Genomic DNA, 14,934 nt, shown 5'->3' on the forward strand with positions numbered 1-14,934 from the left:
AAAGGCTCTCAGCATTTTTCAGACAGCAGCTGTTTCTCATGTCTAAGAGGGCAAGTTTCACTTCAGCTACTTCTCTGATATCACCATCAAGAGCATCACAACCACCTGAATCCATCCTGGAAGGTGAGAGCACTACAGCTCTGCCAGACATTTCTACCAGGAATGAGAGTGGCCACAAAGTGCATGTCTCAAGGCTTTCTGTGTGCTCCACAAACACCTTGATTCACCACTCCAGCACCTCTTTGCTGCTATTTCCAAGCACTCAGCCAACAGTTGTCCTTTGATCTTTGGTTTATTTCCTTGGAGACGCAGCCTCTGGACCTGTGCTTTTTGGGATCATCATGGCTTGGCAGGTGGCAGCAATTCCTATTGCACGCATCAATCCAGCAAGCAAAGTCTCCCCCTACCTTTTAGCTGACCTACAGGATGAAAAACCTTTAAGCCCTTGCTCTGAACCTCGTCTAATCTCCAGAGACATGACCGAATTAAAAAAACCTGCCCTTCAGGGCCCTTCCTACTGAGTTCTATAGCAGGAAGAATGTCCATGGTTTTTAATCTCCAGGACTAAACTGTAAAAACAAAACCTTTCCACCAGGAAAGTAAGTAATTGGTGGGGCAACTAGAGCTGGTTAGCACAGTACTGTCAGAGGGCTCACATCACCTGGCAGTCACCAACATCTGACATCCTCAACCCAAAGCAGTAACTGAAAAGCCAATCCTCAAAACCAGTAACTCTTTCAGGAAAGCTTTTACCAGTGTCTGAGGCATGGAGACCCCATTTGCCTCTTTCAGGTGTGGAGGTGCCTCTGTGCCAAGGTGAAGGCTGTCTTTGTGGGGCATGTAGGGCACTGGGTACAACCTCTTTGCATGGAGTTGCTGAGGATATACAAGCCCTGAGGACTCTGGCTAGTACAAATCCCCTTAGCAGGGAGTTCTCTGAAAGCTCACACCTACTAATTATTTACAGAAAGGCAAAACCAGGCCAAACCTCAGGTTAGGTGGAGGCTGCCGTGCTTGTATGCAGGCCTGGGATGACATTTCCCCATGTCTCTGCAGGTAGAGGAGGGAGCAGACAGTTTCTTGCCTCTCCCCCATCATCCCCCAGCACTCCCCAGCCCCAGGCATATGGCATTAGCAGGTCACTGAATCGGTCTTTTGAGCACAGGACAAAGTAGAAGGCAGTGTTGTATGGGGGCTGCATGCCAGGGAGGCTCCTCGACACATGCAGCTGGAAAAAAACAACTTGTTTTCTCTCACCTGATATTTTTGTCTATGCTGATGGAAAGCAAGATGAGCTGCTGTGTTTGAAAATAAGGAAACAAAGCTGTCTCCTGTAAGAAAACATTATATGAACGCTTAACTAAGTAACCTTGAATGTAACTAATAGGTAAATGAGTCAATTCTTTCTTTCTGCTAATGTGTTTTCTCTCAATCTCACATTCATCTGGCATGAGAGACTGTAGGAACAATTTCTCTTCTTGCGCTAGTTTTATACCAGTGAGCACTAAGGCCATTAAAATTGTTTCTGCTTTCATCCCACTTTTAATCAAGCCAGGCCATAAAAGATTCAAAAAGGGGCTCACTTTTATACAAGTAATGAGAAAGTCCAGAGTTAATGCCAGCCATAAACTCATGGGTGATATAATCCTCCCATCTGAGATTTAACCCAATCTCCAACTCAGTCCCGATGAGAATTGATATGAAAAATACACCCTTAGTGGGCTTTTGAGCACTTTAGCTCGAGGTGTCTTTAAATGCCAGCTGCTAGAAAGAGCATCTCACCAATATATCCACACTGATCTCGTCTAGTGAACCCCAGCAGGCAGGAACAAGCTGATCCTACCAGGGCTGGGCAGGAGAAGCTGTTTTGCATGAGGGATGCTCTCAGACTGTGACAAGAAAGAGGGGATCAACCTGTGTAAGCACTTAAATGTAGGTTTGGCTTGCGTACATTTGCCGTTTGCCAACACGGCGGGCTCTGCAATGAGCTGAATTCACATAAATATGGCTCTTTCAGACAACTTTTAATACATATCCATGCTCGACTAAAAACTTGGCAAAAAAAAAGTTGAAAATACAGAATAAGTAAGTAATTTTTGCTCTCAGATGTGTAAAAGATAGGGCTTGGTACTACAGTGACCCATTCCTGTATGAGGCAACCGAGCAAAAATACTCCATCTTCTGCTTTCCTCTCCCTTGATTTCATTAAGATTTTTTAATTTTCTGTTCAAAATGCCACTTTCAGTGGCAGTGCTGAGTAAGTCTACTTGTGCAAATCCAAAACAAACCCTCAGCCAACATGTTTTGATGTCTTTCAATACATTCAGAGACCAAACTGGGCCCTAAGCGCTCTGCAGCTTAGGTTCCCATTGTGATGAAGTGGCAAACTTCTTACTCTGTGCACGACACAATAAATGTAACTTTGGCATCTTAAATACAAAATTCCATGTACCCTGTATTCATAAATTTGAGCTCTTGTTTCTTACTACCTGCTCTTGAGTTGCAAAATTCCCAGCCTAAAAGGGTGCTGAGAGAGGATTGCATCCAGGGTCCAAAAAGCCCACAGTTAAAGCTTTTGATAAAACTGTAATACACCAACCCCCCCCCCTCAAAAAAAAAAAACAAACAAACAAACAAAAAAACCCCAAAAACCCAGCAAACCTCTCATTATTTGGTTTCTCTTTCCCGGGAGAAAGAATGAAAAATGTAATACCAGACATACATTTAAGTATCATCCTGGCTTTTTCATACCACTTTATCATTGCTATAGCAACCAACGGGACTATTAGGAAGAGTGGATTAGGTCTGCAGATGAGGCAGGAGCAGAAGGAGCAGGTAGACTATGGAACTATGACCTCATTTGCATGAAAATAGCCTTGGTAATAGAAAGCCAACAAAACCCCAATAAAGTAAGCACGGGATCATAGCAGCATGCTCTCCCAAAACACCATGGGGGACAGCAAGGAGGGTTATTCTGCAGTCCTGTGTGCGGGTGTGCATCGCTGGGGCTGCAATACAGAGGTCGGTGCATGTCCAGGGGCCCAAAAACCAGAAAGATCAGGGCTGCAAGTGCCTGCTGACCACCTGGAATCTCCTCCCTGTCAGAGCACTCTTGGGAAGGGATCCCTGGCAGCCATCAGGCCCGGCATTGGCAATGTGCCTAATATCTTCAGCAGGCAGCAGTAATCATCACTTACTTTTATTTGTTCACTTACTGCTGGATCCTTGGCTCTCAGCATCTGTGGTGCAACACAGACCTCTCCCAGCAAACCCCACGGCTCTGTGTCACCCATGCTTTCCTACATTCCAGCAACAGCAGCCCCTATATAGATCCCTCCTTTGCCATCTGCTGCACCACCTAAGGCCAGCCCACAGCCTCCACTCTTTATTTAGTTAGGGGAACTGCCTTCTATCCAGCTGTGCTGAATCACCACCAGTTCTGCCAGTCAAAGGCACCCAACTGAAAGGAAATGCATTCTGTCTCCAAACCCCTATCATGCTGTATACGTGTGGGGGCATGGAAAAAAGATGGGCTCCAACCCACAGGTTCACCTTTTTTTACAGCATGATGATATCATCACAACCAGCAATCGTTTAACAGCAGAACTCACACCTCTATAAAAATATTCCCTGCAACCACATTGGTACAACTATAGTCCCAAGTCTCCTTGTTTCCACTGTTATTCAACCAAAGTTCAGAACAAAACACAGCTACCAGGTCAGCTCTAATATCCAAAATTACATTCAAATTTGGGTTTCTGGAAAGGCCAGTGCTCAGCTCAAGGCTTCCTGAGGCTAGATTTCCTCAAGTGGAGGATTTGCAGGCTGTGATCACAAGTAGAAAGAAATGATGGTCTTTCAGAAGGCAAGTATTTCCTGGGTAACACGCAGATGCTCCTGCTCCTCTCACAGCACCAGTGATCCTCACGATCCAAGCACCACAGATCCAGCTGTGCTGGATTTAAAAGGCCAGGAGAAGCCATGGCCTGTGCTCAGGGTGCAGGGGGAGATCTGGAGGGTTGCACTTTTGACTCGCAAACTGACAAAAACTGTTAGGAAAACCAACCAGGACAAAGATTAAAATCCCTCAAGTTTTAACATCACTGTAACCAGACACAAAGGATCCAGATAGCGACACTTAGCTGCTTTCTGTGGCTATGAAAGTAGGTATTATTTTAATGACAGTATGCAACCAAATGGAATCTTTTTCTTTCCTTTCTAAGGCAGAAATTGATGTCTTTGATGCAGGACAACATTGAATGCAGAGATAATTTTTTGGAAGAGATTTGTGTAATGACTGTATGGGAAAGCTGCACCTTGTTAAACATAAGCGTGGTTTATTCACTCACTGAAAGCAAAGGATGAAAATTATGATGACAAGCACATGTTGCCAGACTCCAGAATGCATCACTCAGGAATAAAATTCAAAAAATTTCTTGTGGGCAGCTGGCTGACAAAGCCACACAGGTTACCTTGAATCATCTGCATAGTCTACCCAGCTGGAAGGGAAATGGATTCAACTGCTCCTCCAGATTTTCTGAATAATACTGTTACTCACCAGTGCTCTGCCTGGCTGAAAGGGTTTGAGCAGCACTGCTTTAACTGGGATCATCTGTCTGCACAGGCAACACTACCACCATGTATCTTCCTTGACTTCTGGTCTTTTCAAATGCATACCAAAATATTTTTGGTATGTGCATTTTAGCAGGAGACTGGAGAGATTCCCCCACTACTGAGCAGATGTGACAGAAGAGCAGTTTTGCTGAGAAAGGAGAATGGACCAGCTTACAAATTTAATTGGATGAACTATTCAATGCTTTAAAAATGTCCATGCAAAATCAGTATTTTCCAAATTAAATGTTTTCACTTTTTGTTCCAGAAGAGTGGCTGGTATAAAAGCTGACTTTGACTTTTTGTATTATTTCAACTTTTTATTACAGTAGAAACAGAAATAACTTAGAAAAAGCACATCTGCGTCATAACAAAATGTTTCATTGCCTCTGACCCAGCAATTCCAAAATTTAGATTTTCTTGGGCTTTTTTTTGTTTGTTGCAGGAGGAATTACATGTACTGCTGTGTTTTCAATCAATCTCAGTCCTGTTTCCTCCCTGCTTTGCCAGCAATGTGGCTCCCTTTCCACAAGGTAAGGGCACAGTGCTGTACTCCTGCCTGCTCTGACCCCTGGAACATCCAACTTTTCTTGTGGTTCACATCCACCATGAACCAGGTCCCTCAGCTTCTTGCACACCATGTCCTTGACTTCAGACTGCCCTGCAGGGACAAGTGACAGCCAGGAAGAACATGGACCACTCCCTGAAGGTAGAACAGTTCCTGAGCTATCAGGGGACATGGTTTAGCTTGGACACAAATGATGTGGTAAGAGCTCAGTCTTCCTCTAAGTGTCCACTAAAACAACCCCATAACACACTCTGCCTTACCCAAAGTGCAGTGAATAGCTCAGACTTGAGTGTCACTGGAATGGCCTCTCTGCAGTGATTTCAGTTTGTAAATTCTGGCTGGTTTTATACTTCATTCAATATTAACTTATTCCATTTTGCTCCCAGGGAAACAAAAGTAAGTTTTTAGGAGTCAAAGCTCTAGTTTTCTTCGAGACTTTCCTTACCAGCACTGTGTTCTTTTCTACAGGTAGAGCTTTCAAGTATTTAATGAATCCTGGTCTTCTACGTGTTCAAAATTTGTTTTTGCAATAAATTCAATTATGACAAGCAAATTCACACATTTGCTGGAGGACAACAGGTATTTTCAGTATTTTTCCAAGTTCCTTCCAACAAATGCTCTGACATTTATATTTATCAAGCTCTGTTCTTACAATAGCCAACAGGATTCAGTTAATAAACTTCAATAAACTTCCCTATTAAATTTCTCTCAAATAGGTTTGTTGTCACTTGCAGCATCTAATCTATTCATTGTGAAGCTATTAATACTGACTGCAGTGAAATGGAGTTTCAGTAAATGAGGTTGTTAAGCTCTGGGCCATCTTCTGCCACATGAAACATCCCATGTTTTTATGCAGAGACAGGGGAGTGAAAGTATTTCTTTGTCTCTTTTTTTCCCCCCTTCCTTTCTTTGGCAATGATTTTAGATGACAAACCTTTGCTGGATTATAATCTGCAGGCCATGTTCAAAACACACAGCTAGTCCACATCCATTTATAAGTATTTGCTCACTTGCTAATAACTTTTTCACTGCCTGGAGCAGAAACATTGTTCCAGGATGGGACATTTCTTTATAACACCACTACCCCTTACAAGGGTTTACACCACATTGTATCTTGACTATACAAACATGCATTATCCCCAATTGTTCCTGTTTACTTCTCACTAAACCTGAGGCCTCACCCAAGATGTGCAGAGAGCCCTGCCTGTGGTGAAAACTGGACCATGCTTCCAGGAATCTATAAAAGCAGCTGTGCTTTCTTCCTTCCTCCTTCACAGTCACCATATCAAGCCTGCTCTGCGGCAATACTCTGCCAGATCTAATACTCCCCAAAGCCTGCTCTGATTTCAGAAATTGCCTTGCCCTTACTTTTCCTCTTTAAAGCTGATCCACCTAATGACTGAACTTCCAATTATATGGCTGCCAATCCTAAAATCAAAGCCAGTTCATAATATCTCCCAGAGGAAGAATGTCATGTCACTCACTGAAATCACTGCAACAAATCTCAGCTAACTCAGTCCCAGGCAGCAGAGAGGCAAAATAAACCAGGAGAATATCAACAATGGGATTAATTTTGCACATAGGCAGAAATAAGAGTTAAACTCCCTAAGTTTTGATCCCTGATGCAGAAAATCATAATTTTTCTAGCATAAAATGTACAGCTGATTGAGAAGGGTGGAGGGGGGTGAAGATAAAAACCACCAGAAGCAATTTGCTAGTCCAAAAGGCTGATGACTTTACCTTACAAAGAGAAAATATTCTTCTGCTGTCACCTACTTGGAACTTCTCTTTACTTCATATATGATTATCAGGATGGCTCATTTTGAGGCCAGTTACTGACATTTAGCCAAACCAACAGTTGCTTAACAGGGTTGCAGAGATTTCTTTGGCTTACAAACAGGAATCCCTTGTGACAGAACTGGTGCAAAGGCATGTGGATTACTCCCTCCAAATACATCCTCCATCTAGGCAGTGGGTTCCAGGAGGGGGTATCCATGGGGTCAGGGGAGAGTAAGGGTGTCTGCAGGAGTCACAAGAGGCAACAGAAGCAGCAGAAGGGTGGGGAGGATGAAACCAAAGAGCTTCATCAGGAAAATGCCTAATGGTGGTGGGGACATGGAGAGGTAAAGGAACAGCCTCCTGCAGTGGGTAGACTGGAAATTTTGAAGTTCTGATTTAAATGGACTGTGCTACTTCTTTTGCAGGCTGTCCCTGGAGGTGTGAGCACTAATACAAGCACTCAGGATGCTGGGACAGTGAGCACCCTTGAACACCAATCTGCCCAGTGAAGAGTAGGATTTGAGCAGCTGTGGATGGATGAGAAGCTGGAAAACAGGCCACAGGCTGCCTTTGGATTAGCAGGGCAGTGCTGTCAGGGATTCTACCCTGCTTTTTACCCCTTGATTTCCCCCAAACAAGCAGCACCTCCAAAAACCCCTTCTCAAGTAGCAGCCTTGACTTCAAAAAAATTAGAAACTGAACAGCTAATCATATTCCAGAGGGGGAAGAGACTGGCACTGCTGCTGATGTTTGTGGCTAAACCAGAGGCCTCCAGGCTCCAGGACCGATGGACCCCTTGACACACAGAATAAATTTCCCAGGACTAAGGGCTTTGCAATGTGAAGTATGATGCTCAAGGGCAAGGACTGCTGCATCCCTCAGGTTCGTGCTGCAGGTTGCCCCTGCCAACTCAGCAATGGTCAGCACAGACAACATTAGGCACTGACACCTCTCAGCACTCTGCACAAAGGGACAGGTTGGGGGGGAGAGTGCTTTGTTTTAGATTTGAAGCAATGACAGTGAAGAAGTGAGATTTGCACGTTGACAGATGATGGTCTCTGAATGGTCACTGAGGCTGCTGTCCCTGCCAGAGGCCAACACAGGTTCAGCTTTGATAATTCCTCTGCATTTACATCCATCAAACCCTGAGCATGACTGAAAACAGAGCTCAAAGCTTTTACAGCATCTGCAGGGGGTATTCAGTTTTAAACAGATGCGGCTCTTGCTCCACACCACATACCCAGCTGCGCAGTGATGGTTCTCACAAGACCAAAGTGTCTGCAGAAGATGGACACTTTTCTTTAGCCCAATTGTCTTCGAGCTGTTAAGTGCTCAGAAACCAAGAATAATGTGCATTTTCATATCCATGAATATTTTGGTGAGTTCCCCTCAGCTATCTACAGATGCATTCATTATCAAGGAGAGCAACTGCAGGCACCTTGGACATCCTGTGAGTCCTCTGCACTAAAACTGCTTACCCCAGAACCACAACTGGAACAAGAAATAATGGGGAAAGAAGTGACCATTAACACTGCTGCCAACATGCATATTCATATAGCCACAACTCATTAATTTGAGTAAGTCCCCACACCCTAAAATGATCTCTCTGAAAGAAATGACATGAAAGCTGACTGACTTAACAGGAGAAACTGGGGCACTGTTTGCTGCCAACTATAAAAAAAATACAACAAATGCAAAGAAAATGGAGGAAGTATTTATTCTCTAATATCTCCAAGCCACAAGAGAAGCCATAAGTGTTAGAGTAGATAAGAAGTGAGACAGACTGTGATAGATTATTTAGTGGTGTCCTCTGAATATCCTACCAAGATGAGCAGAGGCACTTCCATCTCTCCTAGAACTTGGCTATTTGTTTTACATGCAACATAAATTTAGCAAAAATCTCTCTCACACTGGTCATATTAATCCATCAAGGAGCAAACAAGCATCTTGAGAAAGGCTGATGCATGACAACAGTAGCACTTCCACTGTCCAAATTTGCACCTTCTCTCTGCTTTATCTAGGCAGCAAAGGGTCAGCACTGGCAAATGGGTTATAATGAGCAGCAATTGCACTTTGAAGTGTACCAAGGATGGGCTTTGAGATCCCTGGGGAATCCAAATTCTGCTCCTTCCTTTTTTTTCCTTTTTCCCTCCTCCCCTGCTTGCCTGTGCTTTTCAGCACACCAAATTCCACCCTGTTTTCACTGCTGTATTGGCCAGTTATGTCCACACCATGGCACCCATCATCCCTGCAGACAGCTAAAGTGAAACTTCTTGATCTTGCAGCACTGAGACACATCCAGCAGCCCTCATCTCTCAGCAGAAAGGGCAGATTTGGTGACCAAAACCTGACTTACTGCAGTGTTTCAGGGCTAACCTATACCTCCTGTCTTCCAGAGTGACAGTCTCCTACCAAAGGAAGAATTTAACCTTCTACTGGTGTTTTCTAAATAACTGCTTCTGAAAAATGCAGGAAAGTAAATCCACCTGAAAACAACACACACAGTTGTCCCTGCTGAATTCACAGTGCAGCTACGATTTCAGCCTGGAAGTCACAGCTTAATTATATTTTTGGGTGTGTGGAAGGAATTTGATGGGAGATTTCATTTAGGAAACAATCAGGTCTCGGTTGGGCTAGAAATCAGGATATTAATGTTCTTCATTTTAATTTTCCTCTCTGACTCAGATTCCCACTGTTTGAATTTGAGCTCAATTTGTTCTGTTCATTATGAAGAAATCCACATGAATTTGACATTAAACTGCTTACCTCTGAAAACAGTAGCAATAATTTCCCTTTTTCCTGTGTGTGTTTCAGATTAAGTCTTTGTGGTTGACATAAAAACACAGAGGAGAAATAATAAAGCAAAGAGAAATCAAGTATTTTTTCTGGAACGCTACCCAGAAGAGGAAACATGCAACAGCACTTATGCGTTGGGAAGAAAAAGCAAGGGGGAGTGACAAACAATACCATATCTCATTTCCATACCCCATTTCAGCCCATTTGCACGGCAGCAAACAGGGAATGAACACAGCTTTCCTAGTCAGGGATTATATCTGTTGTGCAAATACAGGGGATCCGAGGGCTTTGTGATGGCCCTGATGGGGTTTGCTGGCAGGGGCCTTCTCCCTCATGAATGGACCCTTAGGGCCACATGGATGAATTTGTATTCAGGACTTACCATCCTTCAGGAAGAGCTGCCAGGGGTCCTGGGCTCCCATCTGCAACAGCTTTTGAGGTCCTTATGACCCCCATAGGCCTTGGTGATCTTGATGAGATACACCAGGAAGGCACAGCCCTGCTGGCTCTGGCACCCAGCCCTTGCCTTGTGGACCTTGGACCTGCCTTGTAGCTCAGTTTCCAGCCCTGTCTCTGCCAGTATCTCCTGGTGGTCTGGACCAGGCTCATCCCCTCACCTTGTCCAGGGCTCCTGCCTTAATCCCCTGTGGCCCAATGAACCATCACTGAGGTTTTGGATGGTGCATGACTCTCCCTCAGCTGCCAGGTGCTCTCCCTCATGACACAGCTCTGCTCTTAGAGCTCCCTGCTGTTTCTTTTCTTTCACACTACTGGAGCAGCAGGAAGTGCCTCCAGAGGACCTCCATGGATGAGAGTGATGGGGATGGAGAGCTATATATATATATATATATATATGTATAAAGACAAGAGTGTACATACTCATGTTTCTATTCCAAGACTGCTATTGGGATAAACTATTAAATTTGCTGTCTAGTTTATAAACTAAGAGCTAAGAGTCGGTGCATTACAGCAGGAGAACAGCACTTGACCCAACACAACACATTTCTGGAGCAGTTTCTATTCTCTATGAAATCTGGTGGCTTTACCCCTGCCCCAGTTATTTCTCTGAAGAGGGAAAAACTACTCTGTGCTAACTTGAATTGATATACACAACTTCATCTGAGCATTTCCGTTTTACAAAACACTGCCTTGCACCAGTGACACAGCCCTTTGGCTCTGCTGCTCTTGAGCCTCCCCAAAACAAGGAACAGGCCCTTCTTAAACAGATAACTTCCACTTTTCCTCTGGAAAAAAAATCATACCACCACTTCCCTTCCCCCAGCTTGAAAACCTGAAGAGTAACAAAGCACCATATAGTTCATAAAGATTTTTTTTCTCACCCAGTTGTCTCATATCCAAAGAGAGACAGTAATTACTGTATTACCTCTCACCTAAGACATGGATAAAAATAGGCTGGTGTCACATTGCTATGACTGCTTGTTTGCAAGGCTGGCTGAGCTATCCCAGAGCTTTTTGACATTAACACTTCAAAAGTACAAACAGACCCATCCCTCACGATCCTGAGGTGGCCAGCTGGATGCATCCGAAGCTCAGACAAGCTCTGTTGCTTCTCCTTCATACATTCCACTTTTGAGCCTGCAAAGCACTGAACTCCAGCAAACAGTCCATCCTACAGGCACTCTTTTTGAACTACTTTTTCAGCACTGCATCCCAGTGCCTGCATTAAGATCACACACCAAACACCCTGCAGTCAAAGGGAAACTTCCTTTTCCTACTTATGAGGTAATCAGCTTGGTTCAGCTTTTACACCTCTGAAGTTTTCAGCACTAGGAAAATAAATGTAGAGCACAAGTTGGATGTGAAATACACAGAAAAAGTATGCAGCCAGACCCAGGGTGTGAAAAATTGGACAGAGTTGCAGAGTGGGAATGCAAGGAGCAGAATTCCCCCCGGATCCTGAAACTGAGACCATGATCATGGGCTGGACAGGCATGCTCTTCATTCGACAGTAAAAAAGGAAATCCACAGCCAGTTTCTCTTCCCTTCCTCCTGATGTCAGAGATATAACAACCCCAAATTTACATCACTACAAAGCCATAATGAGCAGCAAGGGGAAACAAAGGCAGACATACTTTTTATTAATCAATAATTAGATGCTACCTTCAGGAAATAATCTGAAATAGTCTTATACGCCTTACGACAGAATAAAGTTTTCATTACAGACCACATTACATCAGGCATATTTGGGGTTATGCGTGAAATTCCTGGTGTGATAAATTCAAATAAGTAACATTATGGTCAATTACCTTGGCAGGGAGAGGGCAGAATAGAAGATAAAAGAGAATATGAAGCTGAAAGAGCCATAAGCGGTGTGTTAGCTGCTAAATCAGAAAAGGACATAGCTGTATGTCTAAAGGAGGCATACACTAACTCAGATACCATGTTCCAGAATGATGCCCAGCAGGTTCATGAAGGAAGAAGGGATGAGATGTCATACAGAAATGCAGGTCATCATACAGGAAATACAGATAGCTAGAGCAGTCTTGCCTGGGATGTTACCATGCGGCAGGAGGCTGTGAATATGATGAATGGTATCAGGGAAAAACCAGGTTTCAATGAGATAGTACCCCAGTTAGAGGGTGTCTCACTGCTTTCAGCTCCCCCAGCAGAAATGTTAAAACTCAGTGCTGGCCCAGGACATGGAGAAATGGAGTCAAGCTCCAAGACCTGGATGCTAGAACAATTCTGGGGACAAAGGACCATTTTCTTCCTGTTTTAGAACACAGACTGCTCTTTGAAGGCTTTGGGGAAATTGCCAGCACATATAGAATGTTTAACTTGGGACAATACAGATAATTTTGTGCAGAAGGTATCTAGGCTGGGAGAGCTGGAGTGGGAGTTTTGAACAGAAATAAGACCCTGTTGTATCAACCTCAGGCAAGGAAAGCTACTGACCATACAGTTCAAGGCTCACATTTGAATCCTCTGAGTCTCAATAGCATGCTTGTAAATAAAACATTAATGAAACAGCTCCTTTAAAGATGAATATATATGTAAATATTAAGAGTAAGACAAGAACTGTGAAAAACACATTGCCTCACTGCTCTGTTCTGACTGCAGTTCTCTGGAGAGTTTTCTTTGTGGAAAGCCCTAAGACCTCAAATGTTGCTTTTCAGCTGAAATAAACAGGATAAAGGGAGAAATACCTGGAGAGAATACTGTTGATGTCAGGTGTTTTTCCATGTGGAACTGACCACCTGCTGCTTTGGAGATGCCATCTCCCATAGACATATTTTTAACCTCCACTTTGCAGATACTTCTGTTTACCAGACAAAATCCCCCAAAACCCAACAACAACAAATATTGTGCCTGCCTGTGTGAAAAAGAGGGAGGATGACCACAGAACTGTAAAACTTACTCAGGTCACTTCAGTGTTCTACCTAAAAGGCTTCCCTTCTAGGACACTTATCAGGCTGTTTCTGTAGCCAGTAGAGAGATTCAGGCCCTTCAGGTGATTCACCTCATCCAGTGAGGAAGGAAAGTATCCTTACACAAGGAAAATATCTGGAGGAAACATGAAGATGCTTCCTCTCCCAGTTCATTTCCCAACTGACCTTTAAATAACAGGCACATATTGTAACAGGCTCTCACCACACTGGGATGAATGTTGTCCACTTGAAACCTCGTTGCTTGTCCCAGTTGACAGACATACTTGCCTCTTGGCATAGAAAAAAGTACACAACCAAAAAAGGAGAGACACCTTTCTTTTGGTAACAAAGGCAGGAGATCCTGTTTGCTAAAACACAGTCCTTGGTAACCTCAGATGCATCAGAGAGCAAGTTCAACTTCTGTGCTAACTAGAGGAGCAAATATTTAATGCATAACACATTCTGGTTTGCCACTGAGATGGAGCAGTGGGATGGGTGGCTGAGGGAAACAGTGGCTCTTGCTGGAACCTCTGTGTGACAACCAATTCCCCCCTCCATTAGACCCAGACTGCTGCTCTGCAGTCTTTAATGCAGAGACAGAGAGAGATGTGAAGGCCATGTGTGTGGATAAATCAGGGATTTGCAGTAATGAAATGTTATAGTCAACTTTATTAATGCATCTTCAGTGCAAAGGGAAAATATCCTGGCACAAAAGAAGACCAGTGAGTTGAAGAACACTACAGCTCCATGTTACACTGCCTTCCTCCTTTGCACTGATTTGGGCAGTGCATATAATGCTCAGAGAACAGAATCATGTACCCCTTGTTCCCCCACCACTCAATATTACTCAGCACAGTCAGAATCCTTCAAGCCTACCCTCAGGCAAAAATCACCCTAAAATCAGTGAGAATAAAGACTGAATAGGAACCAAAGTACCAACTCAATTCTCAGCTGAGCTTTGCACACCAACCATCAGGACTGGAAATAAATTGGTTTTCATTGCCATGAGAGAACAGCTAGGCCCAGTAATCCCAATTCTACCCTCTCTTAATTTCACCATCAACTGGACAGATAACACAAAACAGAGTCTGGCATCTGGTTGCTGAGGGTTAATTCATGAAGTAGCTGTATGGAAGAGAAAGGAAACAACCTCTCAGGCTCTTTTTCTTGTATTCTGTTTCCTACAACTCTCTGAAAAACACTTGGTTTAAAAAAGCTGTTCATATTTCCCCTTGTGCCAGACACCACATTTTGTTTGGCATATACATTTCTGATAGCCTTTCCTCCACAGATGTCTGTAAAGTTCACATCAGTCACTTCTTCAAACTAGGTATATTAACACCAACACAGACAATTTTGTTCCAAGCACAGTTTTTCCTTACGTCTATGTTCTGCTGTTGACTTTTGCTTCTGTAAAGATGACAGTATTGCTACATATGCAGGACAATCAGGACTCCTGTGATGCTTAACACAGGCTGTACAGTGCTGCAATGGCCCATTTTCACTATCAGCAACGAGGCCTGACACGTCAGCAGCTTCTGGCACTAGCAGCTTTCTGAGGGACAGGGGAGATTTCAACTTTATTTCATTTCTCTCTTTCACTTTTTCTACTTTCCTTCCAGAAATGACAATTCTTGAAAACACACGTGTAGAAATAAAGAAAGAAAAGAAAAAGAAGGCAACAACCACCATAACATCTCCTCCCATTTATCACTGTAACATTTCTTGGGTGGTAGAACAGGATCCAGTGACGTTTGGGGTGAGGAGGAAAAGGCAGGGGACAAAGAGGTA

The 14,934-nt window shown here is 43.6% G+C and overlaps 1 protein-coding gene across 16 annotated transcripts in view; it reads right to left on the reverse strand.

Annotated features, from left to right (window-relative positions):
* The window catches only part of ADGRL3 (adhesion G protein-coupled receptor L3), a 493,129-nt gene that overhangs the window by 18,753 nt on the left and 459,442 nt on the right, over window positions 1–14,934 (reverse strand). Inside the window, exon 26 of one of the 16 annotated variants that reach the window (XM_058025187.1) lies at window positions 1,258–1,331. The exons of the other annotated variants lie outside the window; for them this stretch is intronic. Within the exon in view, the coding sequence (XP_057881170.1) occupies window positions 1,258–1,331 (74 nt within the window). The remainder of the gene's footprint in view (window positions 1–1,257; window positions 1,332–14,934) is intronic. 16 annotated transcript variants of the gene reach the window in all.

The sequence above is a fragment of the Melospiza georgiana genome, chromosome 5, assembly GCF_028018845.1.
Source record: "Melospiza georgiana isolate bMelGeo1 chromosome 5, bMelGeo1.pri, whole genome shotgun sequence".
Lineage (NCBI taxonomy): Eukaryota > Metazoa > Chordata > Aves > Passeriformes > Passerellidae > Melospiza > Melospiza georgiana.